Source organism: Aptenodytes forsteri, unplaced genomic scaffold (assembly GCF_000699145.1).
Source record: "Aptenodytes forsteri isolate BGI_AS27 unplaced genomic scaffold, ASM69914v1 Scaffold57, whole genome shotgun sequence".
NCBI lineage: Eukaryota > Metazoa > Chordata > Aves > Sphenisciformes > Spheniscidae > Aptenodytes > Aptenodytes forsteri.
In genome coordinates, this window is record NW_008796220.1 from 227,216 (window position 1) to 247,977 (window position 20,762).

The window sequence follows — 20,762 nt, forward strand, 5'->3', positions numbered from 1 at the left end:
CGCACCTCAGAGCCCCTAAAACTTCAAGGCTGGGGGAAATGCAGAGAGGAGGGATGAGGGCACTGAGATTTTTGGGGGTGGCCTGGAAAGAAAAGGAAAAGGGCCCCAAACAGAAGGTCCCCATAGGGGTGCAAAAGGTCCCCTCCAGCCCCCTCCCCAGGCTTTGGCAAGCTGCAGCGTGCCTGTTCACAAGGGGAAGCCAAGGCACGGGTCCTGCAGGCAGGTACCCCTTTCCCCCCACACCCCCTGCTTTAACCACTAGTCCTGGCTGTACTTTGCTACCCCGGGCGGGTTTGCACCCAGTTACCCCAAATTCCCAGGTCCCCTTGTACGGGAGGGAAACTGGGACCCAGTGAACCTGCTGGCGGGTGCTTGTCCAGCCTGGTTGGGCTCTTGAGCGAGCTTTGCAGGGGCCACACGGTGCAGGGATGGGGCTGGGCACAGCCCGGAGGGGCTGCAACATCCCCAGTCGGTCCCCGCTGCCCATCCCTGGGGCATTAGGAGGGAAAGGGCTGGTCTGATGCTTTGTGGCCTTTTTCTTGCTGCTACGTTTTATGGAGCGCTGCCCCATCCTGCAAAGCCACCCCAGGCCGGCTGGGACAGAAGCACCACTGTCCCGCAACGATATTTCCCACTAAGCCCAGTTTGGTGCTCACGAGGGCAGGAAAGTCTCCCCCGAAAAGCGTTCCCCCAGCTAGGACGAAGGATCTCCAAGAAGGGGACGGAACCAAAAATCCCCAGCCGGACCCCCTTGCCCAGCTCATCCCTGCAACCTGCCCCGAGGAATATATTTAGACGCTCGATTCCTTTATGATTCTGACCCCCTGACATGGGCTGCAGGGCTGCAGCGGCTCCGCTTTGACTGATTGTGGATTTCCTCTCCGCGCTGCCAGAAAGCCGGTGGGCTGGGGCACGAGATGGGAAGGCATTTCCTCGGGCCGGCTGGCCGCTGCCCCGTCTAACCCGTGCACGGAGGGGAAAAACCCAGCGCGGATCCCAAGCCGGGGTGTTTGTGCAGGTAGGCAGAGATTTACCACGTGCCTGGGTGTTCCTATTGACTCTTGTCAGATTACAAGCGATGGAGAGCGCGGTATGTAAACGTAAGCTATGCGGGTTCAGGATCCGCCTGGGTTTCCTGGTCTCTCCCCTTCCTTTGCACAGGAGCGGGATGGCTGCGGGTCTGTTTTCTCGTGGGTTACGGCGATTTGGGGGTCCGGAGAGGTGGCAGCCGCCGACTTCGCTTGCAGCAGAAGCAGCAACTGCCCTTTCTGAGCTTTTCCCCGGGACCGAATTAAAACCCTGCGGAAGCAACAACATTTTCCAAAGGAACTGATTAAATCTATTAAGCTATTTACAAGTGGGCTTGATCAGAGCTGCGTATCTGGGAATACAACAGGAAGGCAACTTCTCTTAAATCTAAAAGGCGCAGGAGATTTCCTGGTCTCAGGACAGATTTATAAACCCTTTACACACACACACACACATGCAGGCCGGTGCATAGCAACTGCCTTTCATCTGTGTTTTGGAGCCACGCACGCTCCTGGGGACGGCCCGTGCCGTCCCAGGCTTTGCACAGCGGGCTCCGGTTCTCTCCCAAAGTCCTGTCTCCCGCCTTGAAGTGGCAGGACAGGGCAGGGAGAGAGGATGCCAAACCCTCCGTCCCGCTCTGGACAGGTCTCCTGGGTGCATTTTGCAGACGGGAGTTGCTGCAGAGGTTGGCAGCAAGAGGTTGGGACGAAAACCCGTAACATCCTCTTTTTTTTTTTTTTTTTTTTTTGATTTCCCTTTAGTAGGGGTTGAAGTGCACTGAAAAAGAGACTGGCCAAAGTTGCAAGGTTTTATTTTGAATATGGTGTTACACGGCTCAGTGTTATTTTTTAACCCTCAGGATGCACAGGGCCTGGATATCGTCGCTATTATAAAAATAATGGCCTCTCTACTTGAGGCCCTGGAGGCCAGAAAAATTTTTAGTAGTAGTAGTGGAATACCTCCCCTCAAAGGAAAAGAAAAGGAAGAGATGAATTCCACTCGAGCCCTTTTACACGACACGCGGCAGTGCCTCCATCCCGCACCGCGTTTCCCAGGCGCGGCGTGCAGGACGGGAGGAAAGGTCTGGGCGAGGATAAAGCGCCGAGCAGGGACGGGACTTTGCATCTACCTCCTGCCTCCGCCGCAGATGCCTGGAGGCTCTCGGAGCAACTCCTGGTCTTTGCTATTCCCTCCACGTCGTGGGGGGTAACAGCGTTTGATCTCCCCCAGGTATTGCAGGGGTAAACTCCCGTGGCTTTGCAGAATCGCCCCCCCCCGCCCCGAGACGCGCGCTGGGACTCCCGTGCGGCTGTGGGACAAAAATACTGCAAAATAATTTCTCGTTTGGATTTTCTCCCAGGCTGGAAAACAGCACCTTCCTAGGGGCCCCCGCGCCGCATTTTGAGGGCAAACAATAATAAACTTTTTTTGTTTTTCTCTCCCCCTCTCCTTTAGCACCTGGCGTTCTGATTGCATTAGTAAGATGGGTTTCATTCTGCACCCTACCTAAAATGCTGGTTAAACCTGTCCTGGAGGAAGTTCTGCATTACATAAAGGCAGCTGGGGCCATGTGAAAATGCCACCTTTTAATTGCGACCGTATCAGGGTAATTAGCAGCAGTCTGGAAAAACTCATCTTTACTTTTTATGCTTACCTTCCCGATTCTGGTGCAACGCTTACCTGTATCTGGGGCACAGGAAGAAGCAGAGCTCTCCCAGGGCTTTGAGAGCAGGGAAATTACGGCTAAAAGCTACAAGCTAGAAGAGACCGAGCAGACAAAGGCTGGAAGAAAGCTTTGTTCTCCCCATTTTCACGGATGGGGAACAGTGGCAGCAACTCCCGTGGGTCAAGCAGAACATCCGTGACTGAAGCCGGCTTTCGCGGGGGGCGGGGGGGACCACCCCCACTCTTTAAGAACACCCCTTTTTGGCGTGGATCCGACGTCTGGCGTTTTACTCGGCTTGCAAACGGCGGGTCCATTTTCACCAAGTAACCTCCCCCCCCCCCCCCCCTCCCCCCCCCGATCCATACACTAAATCCTAAATTAGCTCAATATTCACATGTTCCTTAATTATTGATGAAACTCTTGTCTCCCAAGGGCAGTTTTGGCAGAGGCAGCTGGGGGTTCCCAGCAGAAGAGCCGGCTCTCAGCCCGTGCAGCTCCCAGCTGCTTTGCCACCGAGGCAGAAGAGAACCAACCCTGCCCACCACCCGTCCTCCCCAGGTCCACCAGGCCTTCCCCAGGGACCGCTACCGGGACCATTTGTTTGCTAGGAGGAGAAACCAGAGCTTTCCCCTTATCCACCCCACAGCGAAAAATGTAGACACACAAAGAAAAAAAAAAAGCTAAAATTTTCAGCACGCACAGAGTCATGGTGCTGAATGTTTCTGCTCTTGCTATTTTTAAAAAGCAGCTTTAACAGTTACAAAATAAATATATTTTAGTCCCTTTAGGTTAAAAGGGACCAGCAAAATTTCCCTCTTACACTTTGAAATTTATAAAAATGGATTAAAGTAAGAAAAAGAAGTATCTTTGAGTGACTCAGAAGCAGAATTTAAGTTCTCACTTGCTGAGAAACCGAGCTTCAGTTTGGCCTTGGAACAATCTCCCCACTTCTGCCACCACGCAAGTTTTTTATTTTTACCGTATTCGCCAGTCCCACATCACTAAACGTTGGCTTATCCCTGCATGAGACAGGTACGGAGACAACAGCCTTGGTTACCGTCCAAGTCCTCCGAGCTCTGATCCTTCCTGGGGGTTCCTTGGCCACTAACACCGTGCGGCTGAGATTTATAACCCTTCACACAGCAAACCTCATACTGCCCAGGAACGAGGAGGAATTAAGCAAAGGACTGCTTCAGATGCTAGCAACCCTCACGCCGTTGGAGGACACGCTCTTGTGAGATCTTTTTTTAAGATAGGCGTGATGCTATGCAGTGTTTCCAATAGACTTCGTGTGGTTTTCCTTTCTTCTTGGAGCTTCCTTCCTCCCTCTTAGTGCTGGCAGGTTTGGAGGTTTCGTGACGTAAATTGTGCCTTTTGAAGGTGGATGCTTCAAGAACTTCAACCTCGTGTGTTTAAACAGGAGAAAATTGGTTAATTACATTGGTGCATTCAGCTAATTTTCTTTGCCGAGAGCCGATTATTTGAAAGAAGTCAGCACCAGAACTACCTTTTGCTTAAAGGAAAATTGCATTAATTGCACACGACGCTGAACTGGATGGGTCCCCAAGTGCATTTCTTAAGTTTCACAAAGCAGCTGCGTCTCAGATACTATCTAATGGAATGAAATTCACACAGACGTAAGGATACGGGGTTCTGCAATCCTAACGGCTTGTCTTGAAACTTGTACTTAACAGTATCACGCATCTATGCTTTGAAGTAACCCTGGTTGTTACTTCTGCTTTACCCTGGTCGTGTGTAAAGCACTAGAGCTAGTACATCTTGGAAAGAAATTCAAGGAGCGGTGCCTGTTCCACACATCTGGGTTGCCACGCAGCGTGCACCAGCGCAATCTCCCGTCCTTGGCTCGAAGGAAGGCACTGCAGAGTCGGGCGCAGCAAGATCGAAACAGTTGAAGCCCATACAGCTCACGCAGACTTTGGTCCGATGCTGGTAACAGGCTACTTTTCCGTGGCCTCTACCTTCCAGGATACGGTTTGGTGCTTGCAGGTAATTACAAGCACAAAAGTCAGCATATATGCTGCTGTTCACAAAACTGCAATTGCGAATCACGTAGCTTGGCATGCAGCAGCCTTTGCACCGACAGTTGATTTCAAGGCTCAGAGCGAAGAACACCACTATACCTGCGCAGAACGGCAGTAACTCACGAGAAACCATCATCTGCGTAAGGCTCCCAATGGGAAAAGGAAAGTTTTCTTCCGTGTCACTGGTGACCTGGGATTACTAAAACTGAAAACATTTTGATATCTAGGCTGCGTGTGCATCGTCCTCGATTTGGAAGCGAAAGCAGACTGGCGACTCTTCATTTTGCTTAGTTTCTCGGTAATTTCACTTGGAGGTACATAATTTTGTGCTGCAATGTGTGAGTACAATGGACAAATATGTAACACAAGACCTTTCTGTTTAAAAGTCTTATTTTCACAGAAATGAAACCACGTAATTTCTTTGTGCTTACATTCTGCTAATTTCACCATTTGGGCAATGACGTAATTCTTTTTCTTATGCTTTCTAAAAAAGACCTTCTTGCCAAACCAGAGTTTGGTTAAAACTGGACTCACAACCCTCTATAAACAAAAAACCTGATTTATTACTTTGAAACATGTTCCTATTGTTTCAATCATCCATTTCACTAGACAGTATCTGGTAAGAAGAGCTTTTTGTCGAGTAATGCAAAGTTGGCTGACCACTAACACACACATGGAGCAGAGCAGCGAAACAAATTGCTTGTTTTAAATGTTAAGTCTGTTATGATTTTTTTTTCCCCCCACAACCCATATTCTGGCCATGCTATTTCCCTTTGAGTTTGAGGCATATCAAAATCCCACATTTCCTGGGATAAAATGAAATTCCCACCACTTCTTGTACAAATAGAGAATCTTCTATTTGCAGCTGATAATTCAATCTGAGCCAGATTTAAATCTTAGGTATAGAGTCACAGAATAGTTTGGGTGGGAAGGGACCTCTAAAGGTCATCTAGTCCAACCCCCCTGCCGTGGGCAGGGACATCTGCAACTAGAGCAGGTTGCTCAGAGCCTGTACTTAATACTTATACTGTACTTAATCGTAGTAACACCATAGATTTAAAGATTTATTCCTGGTTTTATTCTGTCTATAACTAACACTGGAATCTGGCCAAACACTCCTAAGAATCAGCACATAGAAACTCGTGGAAGATTAATACAGAGAACAAACAAACAAGCCCAGCAGTATTTGGAGAAGGCAACCATATTCCTTGACTAGCACCTTTTTAAACTGAAATCTCGGCGAGACTGTAAAGTTTAGCTGCTTAAGAGTTAAAAAAACCCAAACATTGGAAACAGCCAGGCTTTTGGCTTCTGCTAACGAACAAAAATCCAAACTCGGGGTGAAATTAGAAAGGCTGCTTTGAAGGGCACCCACAAAACTTAGGATGCTTCAATATAACATGAAAAATTATTTTGCTGTCTTCTTCCATTGAGAAGATTATTTTCTTCACCTCAAGCATGGAGCTTACTCACAACTCTATAGCAACCTCATGGTATTAAGCGGTATTTCGCTAAAGGAAGCCAGGGAACAAGCCCAGCCATAGCAGCATCATGATGGCTAATATTTGTATAGCACCGAAAAGCAAATGCTACATGGGTTAAAAACTACAGGCATGCCAGCAGCGAAACACAGAGAAAGGCATCTTGTTCTCCCTTGCAATACAGTAAAACTACAGTAATTTTGCTGCAATGAATGAGCATGTCCTGAGGGCAAGAAAGGAACATTGCAAACCAAGATACCTTAAAAAGGAAGAGCTCAGCTGCAACTGAAACATCTGAAGCCATGTGGACTGTGTGCTGCAGACTGAGTTTCTCCCGCTGGACAATAAAGGCAGCTTAAGGAATTTTTTCATATTAACATCTGCGTCTTGACAATGTTTTTCAAACCACGTCAAGCAACTCAACTGAGCTAAGACAATAAAAAACCCCACCCATTTTATTCAGCAGAGCAGGCCGATGGGATGTTTTAGATTTACACCGATGAAACACAGCCAGGCCCAAAGTCAAACGAACAGCTAATGGATTTGAATTCTGGTCAGCTACTCTGGATTATGCCATGATGACCGGCTGGCTTTCAGGGTTGTGCTCTCATTTTGCTGTGGCCAAAGCAGTACCAGAACCAGACTCGAGAACGGTGAATGCTTCTTCCCATTCCACCACTTTTACTTCCAAGCTCACCCATCTCTTCTGACAGCACTTAGCTGAGTGAGATTGAGATGCCAAAATCCATCCCAAATGTTTAAGCTCTCGTACAAAACTGCTGGTGGTAGTGCTGAGTTCCAGCATTACTTATTTCCAGGTTTACAAATAGAAACAAGCTCTAATTTGGTTGTAAATCTAAACTGCAGATTTTCAATGTATAAATGGCAATACTAATGCATCTGACCAGCCATGCTTTTAAAATCTGGTCTCCTAATTTCACAGAAAACCTTCCTCCATCCAAGACAACGTTTTGAATTCCAGATGCACCACTGAAGGTACCGTGAGTGTTGCCTGGGAACCAAAGATTTAGGTATGGTTAACAAAGGCACAGCTCCTGAGGGCACTGGGGTTGTTCAGCCTGGAGAAAAGGAGGCTGAGGGGAGACCTCATCGCTCTCTACAACTCCCTGAAAGGAGGTTGTAGCGAGGTGGGGGTCGGTCTCTTCTCCCAAGGAACAAGCGATAGGACGGGGAGGTTTATTGGATGTGAGGAAAAATGTCTTTACTGAAAGAGTGGTTAAACATTGGACCAGGCTGCCCCGGGAAGGGGTGGAGTCCCCATCCCTGGAAGGATTTAAAAGACATGTAGATGCGGTGCTTAGGGACTTGACGGTTGGACTCGATGATCTTAGAGGTCTTTTCCAACCTTAATGATTCTATGATTCCTTTAGCTTTGTTGCAAAGTTACAATTGCTTGACAGTAGTTAACTACTGGCTAGGAAACAAAGGGAGTTTTTTTTATTTCATTCTTTAGTACTGACACTCAGGTGTGAACCTTTAATTAGACTAAGTATTTTGCGAAGAAACAACAATCATTTTATATGTAAAAGGAGATCAATGAAAAAATTAGACACGACTGCAAATATCAATGGAAAAAGACATACAGCTTTGCAAAACCCCTCCTGTTTTTAGAAGCAGAGCTGGGCTATCACAAGTGAAAACAACAGTGGCTTTAATAATAAAGGCAGTGGTAGGGTGACTTTTTTCCCCCCCCCGGATTGAGAAAAATGCAGTCCGTGTGAAGCAGCAGATAGTAATTCACTGGCTTTCACAGCCTTAACCACAGCAGTTAAAACCAGGCCTGATTTTGCTTGCTGTTATCTGACTTGAATGGAGTTGCACCAGAGTGAATCTGGGCTGAAGGCAGCATAGGGTCTGCTGTGTTAAAACATAGCTCTTGCAAAGCCACTACGGTGAGCCGTCTGCCATACTGGAAGAGGCAAAGCCTAACTGTTTTTATCAATTCTTGCTTTGCAGCCGTGCAAGCCTCGGCCCTACACATGGAGACCTTTTTAACATGGCACTGAAGCTCATGTTGGCCTGTCAGCATGTTCTCCCTTGAAAGAGCTATATTGAAACACAGTCTGTGGTTTCAGTTGGAGGTAGAGCGGTGTGCTCAAGACTGGATTACGACGTGATGCCTGGCTGGTGTGTTTACACACACTTCTCCTCTAACATGCTAAAGTTCCAGTCACCTCAGAGTGCCAGCTTGACTCTTAAATGGTTAAATGTGCTTGCAGTGCTTCTTTTTCTTTCTCTGCGCTCCTTCCATACACTCATCTGCCTCCTCTTTTTGCTTTTTGTGTTTCTTCTTACGGCGTTTCTTTTGCTTTGCCTCATAGTCCTTTCTGCTGAGATCTTCCCCATCAGATATTCCCGTGTAAATTTCTCCATTGCCCATATTTTCATCACAAGTAACGCTTTCCCCTTCGTGCTGCTCTTTATGTTTCCTTTTCTTTTTCCCTGAGTGACGCTCATTTAATGGAGCATCCAGTTCCTTTCCGTTCAAGCTACCTATCTTAGATTGTTTCACTTTTGGTTTCTCACAATACTCTGTACTCTCTGCCTCATCTCTCTTCTGCTTCTTCTTTTTCTTTTTGACTTTGGTTTTCAGTTCTTCTGAAGGCTCCAAAGCTTCGTCAGCTGTTGGGCAGGAATTGTCCACCTCTGTTTCTGTTTTGTTCTGGGATCCCTTCAGTTTTGCCATGCGCTTTGCGAAATATTCCTGTACAGTGAGAACACTCTTCACTGTATTGTAACCGTCTGCAGGCTCAGAGAGCCAGCGGTTTCTCTTCTTCTCTTCCTGAGACTCGGGAACGGTATTATCCTCCTGCAGGTGAACAAAGAGGAGCAGGAGTGAGAGTCAGAAATCATGGCTTTAAACATAATGTTATTTTTTGGCACACTAATAAGAAACATAGAATCATTGAGGTTGGAAAAGCGTTATTTTTTGGCACACTAATAAGAATCATAAAATCATAGAATCATTGAGGTTGGAAAAGACCTCTAAGATCATCGAGTCCAACCATCGACCCAACACCACCATGCCCACTGAACCATGTCCCTAAGCGCCTCATCTAGAAAAAAAAGAAAAACGTTTAAAAACCATAAGGTGTTTTGAAAATTAATTGTGAAAGTATAGACTTTGGCAGAAGTGAGAGGCAGCCCTTAATGCAAAAGATAGCGTAGGTTTAGGGAGGAGAGGTGGCAGTATGGAAGGCAGCAAGAAAATACAGAACAAGACAATTCTCTGTTGTTTTGAATTTCTTACTGTTTACCTACTCCTGTGCAACTCATGCAGATTATGTATAATACTATCATACTTGGAGTATTACACTCACTTTGCAAAGGCACATGTCTCTACAAGATATAAAACAACATGAAAAATAACACAGTACGATCTATTAGCCTGTGGCATAAAGGAAATCCCATGCCTGGAATACCTCTACGGCAAAGTGCAAGAACTTATGATATACGGAGCAATCCAGCATTGATGCCTCTCTTCCATCTTATCTGATCTTTAGAAATGTTTGTTTCGTAGCTGGTTTACTGTCATTGTGTCCTAGATGTTGTTATTTAAACATGCTCCATTTGATCATATGTTATCAGATGGCAAAAACAACATCACAGGTTAGATCTTACAAGGCTTCTGCATACACAAAATAAATAGCTGCTGAACTCTAGCTGCAGGTGAGTATCTATAAAGAGGGTCTATTATCTAGAATAAAACAAAAAGCAAAGTATAGCTCTGGAGCTGGATGTTATGTACGGCACGAAGAGAATTGACTCTGAAAAAGCAACAAATGCAACAAGATGAAAATACATAACTCGGTAAATTATCTGTGACTTACAAAATAAACAAGCCAAAAAGGCAGCTGAAGTTCAGACTTGTTTACATGGATACTGAAGCACTCAAAAATAACCCCTTGTGGCATATCCTTTTGCTTGGCAAAAGTCACAAATGACTCTTGGAAGTGTCCCAAATTTTACATTGATTTTTTTTTTTTTTTTTTTTTTTAAAAGCCTTGTACGAACTGCAGGTAACCAAGCACAGCCCCCTCGATGGGAAAAGCTGAGCAGGTAAGAACTGTGCAGAATCCTTACCAACATCTGGCCTGCAACACGCTTCTTGAACGGGAGGTAATCCACAGCTATTACAGTCAAATGTAGTATGACAGAGATACTTCACTGTTTTTCCATTCATAAATGCACAGACAGATAAGAGCATCCACTCTACCCTTGCATCATGTATGTGAACTGAAGTGACTACAAAATGCAACCAAATCGGAGCAGTAATATTTCACGCCCACTTTCACTGGCACAAACTGATACGCAGGGCGAAGGCCAGCAGAAAACTGGGAGATATAAAACCACTTATCTCAACACTTTACAGTTATTGCATGATGGTGTAGATAAGTGATCTGGCTCTCTTCAGGGCATCATTAAACTCGCTAGCTGAAGTGGGGTTTATTAGGGTTTGCGAGTAAGGTTTTGCAGGTCTGACTCCTTATGCATCCATAACCTTTACTCACATGAGCAGGAATGCAAAAATTTGTGTCATTAGTGATGCATTACGAGCAGCGATTTCCTCATACATCTGCTTTCAAGAGAGCTATTCCAGTGGAACGAAAGTAATGCTACACTCGAGATTCCAGTAATGTTTGCGCGGGCACTTATAAAAATTAGGAACTTTTCTTGTAGGAATACCTTGTAGTGTAGCTTCAGGTAAGTTTATGAAACTATTTGACTTTTGGCAAAGAAGTCTGCAAAGAGATGTTGAACTTGGGGGGAAAAAAAAGCAGGTATCTACACACAGCTATACATATAGGTTACATTCGAAAGGGGAGCCGCAGTAGAAGTTTGACAAGACAGAATCCACAGAATAAATGGATTGAGCTACGTTTGTAGTTGCTCTCTTTTTAATAAGATATAGCTCACAACCCAAGCAAGCAGCGTTACCGCGGATCAAAAACAGATGCCCTGCTGAAGCAGAGTTAAACAGGTCACTTTCTTTTCCTTTTCCTTCTACCCGCAGCAGGATTTTGACACCTTGTATTGCAAAATGACAAACAGTCTCCCAGGTTTTCTGCCGCGGATGCCAGCCAGAACAGTTTCCCTCCCCACCCCAATATGTAAAACGTGCTTGTGACCAGAACACCAATTACCCCCTGGCCAACCAGGAAAGGATTTTCTCATTCCCTTGGTGACTTCAAGTCCTGACAACTTAATTACTGTAATTGAAGGCAAATATTACTTGAACTCTACGCATTTCTTTTATAAAATACATTAGGCATTAAAAAAAAAAAATAAATGTTCCTTTGGTTAAGCTGAGGAGTTCAGAAGGTATGCATGATCCCAGAAAATAAAAACCTTGCTCAGAAACTCCTTTATTGATAAGAATTTTAATAACCACGGGCCACTGAACACAGAACTAACAGGGCATGGAGACAAGCAAAGAGGTGCCAACCCTAGAAAACCTCTCAGTTTAGGAAAAGCTTATGTGAAACCATAAATCACCTGGAAGGGCTGTTAAATGCCAGAAGTGTTCCCCCTCCCGTGATGTACCTGTCCTAGTAGCCATGGGAACACCGTTGAGCTCTAAACATGGGTTTTCTCTAACCTCTCGACAGGAGACTCACAGTTTATGCAATTCCTCCCCTGCTTGCCCCAACACACGCATATAAAAGTTTCAAAGAAAAATAAGATATACATACTTAAATGTGTACTGCGTTGCTGCAACTTCTGAAAAGCAATTTATGACACAAGATAAAGACGGAAAGAAACACTCCTGCTCCAAAGAACTGACGATCACGTAAAAGGAAAAGAGCAATCGTGCTGTAACTGGTGGGAGGCCTGACGATTGGGCTTTGGAGGAGATATGTTTGTCCACACCATGAGTTCCAAAATTGCCATGAAAACGGGGCTGAGATGAAGAAGTTCAAAGGAGTTGGGAATACTGGCCTCTGTGGAATTGGTAGGATGGTCCCAAGCAAGAGAAAAGGACTGCCTGAAACACGGTGTTAAATGTGGAATGATTAAGAGGAAACAATAGGAAAATTCAAGGAGAGGCTGGGAAGTGCACAGGAAAAGATGAAGGTCAATTATAGCCAGAAGTCCCCTGTAAATATCATCTGCTTATGTAATTAGTTAAATGTATGGAAAATAATTTGAAGCACATAAAGCACTCTAAGTACCACCAGTTTTTTTTCTGCCTGCTTTCTTCACTTGAGACACACAATGCTGATTTAATCATTAAGCTAGTATGCTAAACTTACAGAGTGAAATCCTGGTTCCCTTGATTCCTGCAGGATCAGGATTGCATCTCTAAGGCATCATAATCTCAGAGCACCTTTCAGCCACAGTTATTTAGTGAAGGAAAAAAAAAGGGATTATGGTCAATTATATAAACAATTCACATCACATCGAGAAAACAGTTTGGCAACAGTAGAAGCCCAAAGTGGAAAGTATTTAGACACCTCATGAAATCAAATGAGTTTGAAACCCAAATATCTTTGGAGATTTAAGACCTTAGGTTGAAGAATTAAAATCCAAAAAGAAAAACTGCATCCGCATGGTACTCTGGGAGGAAAAGCGAGATATAACCAAACAGCAAAGACAACGGGTGCCAGTACATAAGCAACAGAAGCACCTTGGATTAATTCAGTGAAGTTTCCCTCCTCTTCAGCCTGCAAGTGTTTCTTTCTTAGCACTTGAAGCTTAGCATAGGGGAATCAAAAAATCTACTATACAGTCTCAGATCTGCCACATATGAACTACAATTACTGAAGTAATTTCACATGCCTTTGCTTCCTCATTTGCAAATGAGGGGGTACTAACTGACAAGCATTTTTGTTAGCTCAAATTCACAAAAATGACACAAAAGGAAAAGTACAGAAGGGGTGAGCATAAAGGCAGAATAAAGCTAAACTACAATTTCAGTAGATTCTCGCTTAAATTACAGAAAATGGGCTAGATGAAGTAAGTAGAGGCTAAACCTCTAGCCTGAGTTACAAGGCAATCACATAACCATTCATAGCTTTAAAATGCAACAAGCCCCTTCTGCAGCCTGGCTGAACCACAGTGATTAGCTACTTTCTTGTTGAGAAACCATAACAATAAGATTAATATAATCCAGTTCTGTTTCTGCTACTTCAGATCCTCACTGCAGAGGTGCGTTGGTATGACCCCCGTGCAGTGCACAAAACTTGACAGGCAAGAACTGAGGGCATCCCTGTATCTTTCTAACCCAGGTCTAGCTGTAATGGAGAGAAGCACAGCGGATTATTCATGAAGAGTCACTCTGGAGCTTTCAGACGTTAAGGATGACAGAGTCTTGCTTTAAGGAGTTGACAACTTAAAGTTAAGTATGAGCATAAACATTTGGATTGGGATCAAACAGGCAAGAGAGTGAACAAAGACTTGTAGCATGATGAGTCTAAGCAGGATTAAAATAAATACATGCATAAATAAGGCCACGTACCATCAGTTCTGAAGTCAATTCTGGCATAAGAACGGGTACCCAGGAGGCTCTACTGTTTTCAATTTACCTGATTAAGATTGGTATACTGCAGACAGCATCTTATGAAGAGCTAATGATAACAGACTTCCAACACAGCAAGGGCTGATGCAAAGCGAAAAGGGGACAGTCTTCCCTGTGCTTATGAGGAAAGGACAAGCAGCAGCAGATGTAAATTACCAACATGAAACTTTGCTAGTAGGAGAAATCTATCAGTATATATGTGAAGCCTCAACAGTCACTGGGAGTCTCAACCATTGAAAGCAACTCACGACAACTATCAGGAAAACATGAGGTAGAGTTAATCCTTTTACCATTTTCGTTAAACCATGACAGAATGGAAGATCTGAACTCTAGAAGCATCTTCCAGCCCTGTAATGCTTTAAAAACTTAAACGGGGATACAATTTGGCCTCCTGGTAATAAAAGAGTGTTTAATGAAAGAGATGAAAAGCAGGAACACTAAACCTGGAAAGAAATGGCAAAAGTTCAGGTCACCTGCAATTTCCTTCTTTTGTTGATCCCGGTATTCTAATCACCAGGATACCTCACATAACCATAGCAAGGTTTAATTTTACTACTATTTATGCTGAGTGCCAATACAGCAAGGAATCCACTTATGGGAAATGGAATGAAAACCCTGAATGTCTAATACCTGGCTGGGCTGTATGACATGATAGCACTTTTTAAAGGACAAGTTCCAATTACTATAGAGAAGCACTTTCCTGTTTGACGCCATTAAAATAATTTTTGTGCTAGAATACATTGAAAAATCAGCTGCTATCTTGCAGTTGGATATTAACTACTATACTCCACATGAACTATCAGCTCTGTCTCTTACCCAGCAAGGACAAGGAGAGAGGTTAGGAAGTAACTAATGGAAAGTGGACAAGGAAAAAAAAAATCCAACTGTTTTCTCCATGGAATTATGAAGATCCATTTTTGCTACACTTGCCTCCATGTGCAACTACAAAGGGAAGAGCAGTCAGACTGCTCCTCTTGCAATTAAAAATGCCAAGGACTTTTACTGTAGTAAATCTCTGCTTAGAATAATTTTAGGGTTATTCACAGAATCATTGATTGGAAGTGACCTCTGGAGGTCTTTAATCCAGCCTCCAGCCTGGAGCAGGACTACCGCCAATGCTAGACCAGGTCAGCTTTTGGTAGCAGAGTCATGGAAACCTCCAAGGACGGAGGTTCCACAATCTTTCCGGATACCTGTTCTGATACGGCACCGTATCCTACTGAGGAGGTTTTATTACCACATAACAGCACCCGTTTCATTCTACTGTATAAATCTATAGGTGCTTGGTTTTCAAGTGCTTTTACATTGTATCTGCTGACTCAATTTTTTATTTTTTTTTTTAAATTCCGTGGTGATGTGTTTCTATTAAAACTACATTCAAATCCTCCCAGGCTGTCTTGTAATTCTATTCGATATTTTTGCCAAAAGCTCATCCCCCAGCAAGTGGCCAATTTTAGCATTTTCATAATTCTTATAATTCACACATTATTACTGCTAAAATAGAAAGCCTCCATCTCTCCTCCTGAATGTAATCTCTAGGTATCCAAAATGCCATTTGCTTGTCATATAAACAATATGTTTTTACTGTCGTACGATGTACTGGATCCCAGCCTGTTTCCATCAATGAAACGGGAGCGGTACAATAAGCTGTAATACTCAGCCAGGTTTTGCCTTCAGCCTGAAAACAACAGCGTAACAGGAAGCAACAGGGTTGCAAAGGTGCAACGGATTAAATTTTGGCCAGAGACTTGATTACAATGATAGTCATGGGGATTCGTTCTGGCTGTCATTATCAGATCCTGGTCAGTCCTACAGTACTAACAGTTACAATATTAGCAGTTACAACACCTGTATTTCTAATGTCAGCTTGGGAACCCTGATACCGTGTCGCACAGAGCACACAGATTTCCTCCTACTGTTCTTACACTTTTCAGGAAAAAAAAGCATTCATTTAAGTTTTAGCAAACAAAGGCAACGAGTAAAATGCACGAGCAGAAGGCAGCCTGTGAAAGGTTAAGGGAGAATACACGCAGTGAGATAACGCACAAGAGGTGCAGAAGACTGAAGGCACTTACGGAAAGAGTTAAAAATCAGCACACTGCAGAGAATAAAAATCCTTTTCATATCTTGAGAGAGAGACACTTAGATATCCTTGTGACATCTCATTTCACTCTAGCTACGCTGCTGAGGCCAGCAAAACCTCTTTTCCTTTGCATTTCCTTGCAAATTACATCTGTGCATTAGACTGAATATAAACAAAACTAAAGGAAGAGATTTCCCCTAGGATCTCTCTATTGGCACGATACAGAGATCCAAACACAGTGACTTCATCTTCCCAGAAGCACCTAAATCAATTTTAAACATTCTGTTTTCACCTTGAATAACAGAGGAAGTATGGCCCGGCAAAGCGAGCACAGGACTGGGAAGGACATGTTTCCCAAGTTCTCTTCCCAGCCGGTGGGAAACCCTGGAGAAGAAGTTATTCCCTCCAGCTCTGGCACAGGCTATCAAAGCACAAAACATGCCTTATCAACTATATGAAACTCGCAGCAGAGCTAAGAGTTTCATTAAGTGTTTGTAAAGCGCTTTGAGATCCTTCAATAGAGGTATCACAGATGTGCAAGGCACTGTGCAAGCACTGAAATAACCCCGCTGTTCCACTCACCTGACAGTGCTACGTGGCTATGGCACTCAACAGCAAACAGACACATCACAATTTTCATCTGTTCTGCGATATACCCGTATATAATGACATCATCAAGAGACTCTCAAATACAGTATTTTAAAGGAGCGGGCAGGACTATAGTCAAGTCAGTGCAGACTGGTCTTTTCGTCCTGTACCTATACTCTAAATGTCAACGCCTTCAAATGTCCAGGACTGTCATCCCAGTACCGTAGGTATCGTTCACGCAGCAGTAGTACTGCAAGGCACACTCAGAAGCAATCCAAGCCTTCTTCACATAGTAGTTTACTACTGTCTTGTCATTCCCCGGGCGCTTTTCATTATCCCTTTGTAATGTGTGTGGAATAGGCAGCTGCTGTTAATCCTTTCTAATCAGGATTCAGAAGACCGAACCCTTCTTGAGTTCAGGATTTCTTCCTGCACCCCACAGATACAGAAGAAACTGAATGGACTACGTGAGAAGTAACAAGTGGGCTTGGCCAGCCAAATTGTGAATACAAGCAAAGGTATTAACAAGGGCTCTGAAGATTTCAGATGCCGAGATAAGCCACTGAGAGAAAGGCCGCAATAAAAATCATTGGAAGTACCCAGAGGAGAGAAAGGAGTTCTGGTAGCAATTCCGAGAGCAAGCACGGTCAGCATCACAGCTTGGCTTCTGGCAGAGGAAACTACATGTACTTTGAAATCTGAAAATAACACCTGCCCGTGTAAAACTTCACTTCTATCTCTTTTCTAATAATAAATGTAGAAAAGCGTATCTGTGTATAAAGAAAGTGCTTCTAGGAGCATTTGAAGCAGGTAATTTAAACAGCCAAACCTTCACTCCTTTCCCCTCCCCCTTACAAAACGCTTCTCAAAAGGAAAATCCACACTTGAAACTCTTCCGCTTCTCTGCTCTGAGAGGGTAATATGCTAGGGAGCTGATCCACGTATCAAAATCAAGTCAGATCTCTGTGCAAGGTACAGACATTTCCTGTTTTTCAGCACAAGCAGTGGCCCAGGAGCTGCTGAGAAATACCTTGTGTCACTTTTTAGTCACTTATTTGTTAAGTGTGCCTTCATCATGACTTGGTTCCTTTTCTCTAAGCAGGTGTGAAGAAGTATTCGCAGCACAGGAAGATGCATCAGAACATTACAATTTAGAGCAGCACAGACCATAAATACCAGCAGAGCCCTCCTGCCTGAAAGCGTGCAGACTAAAAGACAGATGCAGAAAAACAAAGACAAGCAGCGAGAATGAGAACTGAGATCAGAAATAGGACTGCACAGATGTGTATGGACATTTTTTTCTTCTCCCCTATCTATAAGGGTCTGAAGAAAAAAGTTTGTCTGAGGAAAGGGTTTTATTTTTCAAGGAATATCACTCATGCAGTGTACCTACAGTTCATACGGATCTTATTCTCGTTTTCAAGCATTCACACAGCACAGCCCTGCAACTATAACCAAGCCAGGTACAATCTCCCTGCAGCCTTCTTTCATAAATTTCTGCATTTTTTCTTCATTGCTGCCTTTAGTTTTGGTGCTTCCTCGCACAACTATCCTGACAAGTCAAATCCTCAGATCAACTGAAATTAGCAGCCATCCTCTCCCCCCACAAACCAACCCAACTCTTCTACTCTACGCTTCATAATGCTACTCCATTTTCAAACACAGTGTGTTTAACTAACCATACTGCCCGTGTCCTACCTTACCCTTTTACTCTCCGATAGGTGTAACATCCTGCCCTTGTTCTGTCCATCATTTTATTGTAACCTCTCTGGGGAAGTAATTAGCCCACATGTGAGCGCTATATAGCATAATTAACAAATAATAACCACTGAGAAATGTAGGCCAAAAAAGCAAAGTTATCAGAGCAACATTTCTGCAGAGACTTGTATTGTTCTGTACTCACTTGCAGCGTTAGCTTCCAAGTTCCTGGAGGCACATATTATACTCCAAGCAGCACAGAAGCAAAGGTGAACACTGTGCTTTAAAAGAAGATGTAAGATGTTCTGACTTTATTTGGATTTACAGCCTTTGCTGTTTTTCCACATTCATTAACATTACCAGTAGTAAGTATTTACACAGAACACTACAGTTAATAAATTCCAGAATTCAAGGTGAAAGGCTTATAATTTGGTTCTAAATTAACTTTGGCAACAAGAGTATCAAAAGGAGGAAAGACAGGATGACTGTAACCATAAGCAAGATGCAACACAAACTTGGTAAGTGACATCATTTAGTATGGAAAGACTGCTTGAGGAGGCAAGGACAGAACCTCCGTTCTGGGGTATTCATCCCCACGCTCCACAACAGCTAGTAGGGAATGGCAGCAATTGTTGCTGTCCTAACAGGGAAAGCCTAAAAACTCCCTCTTATTTCAGCAGGAAACAAAATATTTCCCATTCCTGAGGCTTCCTACTGTAGGACAGGTATTTCGGCCTCCTGCACGCTTGCTAGAAGTGTAAAGAGTCCTGGGTATCCCTTCAATGCTGCCTCTATCCCCTTGATACTGAAACGTAAGTCTGGCTGTTAAGGTGCCAAAGTAATTAGACAAAGGTTTCTAATAAGCCTGAAGTAGACTTCCCACTTCATGGGGACCTGGGGAGCTAAGGAAGCATAAAGGAGGATGAAAGGAGGGAAGAAAAGGAGAAAGGATCAGTTTGGAGTGGTTATTGGGATGAAGAAAGATGGCACTTATGATGTACAGAGGAGGAATAACGTTCAGGAAAGAAGAGGGAGAAAGTATGTGATTACATCTCCACATTTCTCATCCTTGAGTATGTCAGCAACAGTGACCGTCCTCTGAAATACTGATTTTAGATCCAGCAATAGCTGTTCTTGTCTTGATGCACCAAACTAAGGTGGTCCCTACTGAGAACATGACAGTGAACAGACCACTTCAGCCACACGGCAGGTGGAAAACTTGTCATCAAGCAGTTGGCACTACTTTATGGGTAATCCCTGGGGACTACAAGTGCCAGCATGACCTCTGCAGCCTTGTAGCCTGAGCAAGACAGAGCACGTATGCCATGACCTGTAACAAAGATGCTGGCTTTTCATGGTCAGTTTGTGAAATCTGCAATCTTTGGCAGAACTTGGGCTCTATCAACCTGCAAAACAACTCATCTGTTTTAACCTATGCAAGCAAGCCATTTGAGGAGAGAATAGCTTAGATCAGCACGTACAGTATCTACATTACCAAGGCCTGCTTCAATGCCAAAGAAAATCTTAACTATCCAAGTAAAGACGACAGGTCTTGTGCTTCAAAACTGATAGATGGCCATATGACGTTGAGACAGTTTGTACCCTCACAGTCAGGATCTTACCTCAGCTTTTCTGCTCATAGGCAATCCAGCTCTGATCTCCCAAGCATTAAAGGTGAAAATATTTAGTTTATTTGTGTTTCACATCTGTACCTGTCCAGACTGCTCTTGGGTTTACATTACTTTCCTCCTCTGGGAGTAAAGAGCCTCACTTTCCACTTTCAAACTCCTCAGACTTCATTTCCTTTGGCTTGTTTTCCATGGCTGACCTTTGTGTTTCTGCTCTGCTTTTCTTGCCTCCCTTCAACTTCTGCACCTTGCAAACCATAGCCTTCATTTCATCCGTCTTTGCTGCTTCCCTTCCTCCTTACCTGGTTTTTTTTTTCCCTTTTTTTTTTTTTTGTGATGGTTGCTTCTATAATTTTGACCTGGGTGAGTTTTAAAGACACACATATCTTTCATTGTGCTAAGTATTAGCTTTATGGTACTGCACAAAGGTTAGCGGTAATGTAAAAAACGACAAAAGACACACATCTTTCATTGTGCTAAGTATTAGCTTTATGGTACTGCACAAAGGTTAGCGGTAATGTAAAAAACAGAAAATCCCTGTGCCTGTAATTCCAAATAGATTTCCTAGGATTTTATTTTTTATTCTTTATATAACACCCTAAGGGGAATGAAGTGCTCTATGGTTGCCCAGTGAACCACACAAAACACATAACCTGTGCCTCAAGGGACTTGCAGGTTAAAGCTATGAGTGGGTACAAAACAATTTAATTTTGACCTGGGTGAGTTTTAAAGACACACATATCTTTCATTGTGCTAAGTATTAGCTTTATGGTACTGCACAAAGGTTAGCGGTAATGTAAAAAACGACAATCAGAAAATCCCTGTGCCTGTAATTCCAAATAGATTTCCTAGGATTTTATTATTAACACTTTATATAACACCCTAAGGGGAATGAAGTGCTCTATGGTTGCCCAGTGAACCACACAAAACACATAACCTGTGCCTCAAGGGACTTGCAGGTTAAAGCTATGAGTGGGTACAAAACAATTGCCAGGTAGGCAATCCTG

At 43.8% G+C, this 20,762-nt stretch overlaps 1 protein-coding gene across 1 annotated transcript in view; it reads right to left on the reverse strand.

Moving 5' to 3' along the window:
• Positions 1-7,873: 7,873 nt before the first annotated feature.
• Positions 7,874-20,762, reverse strand: part of PINX1 (PIN2/TERF1 interacting, telomerase inhibitor 1) — a 56,785-nt gene continuing 43,896 nt past the window's right edge. Inside the window, exon 7 of the mRNA XM_009288939.2 lies at positions 7,874-9,048. Within this exon, the coding sequence (XP_009287214.1) occupies positions 8,443-9,048 (606 nt within the window). The 3' untranslated portion in view covers positions 7,874-8,442. The remainder of the gene's footprint in view (positions 9,049-20,762) is intronic.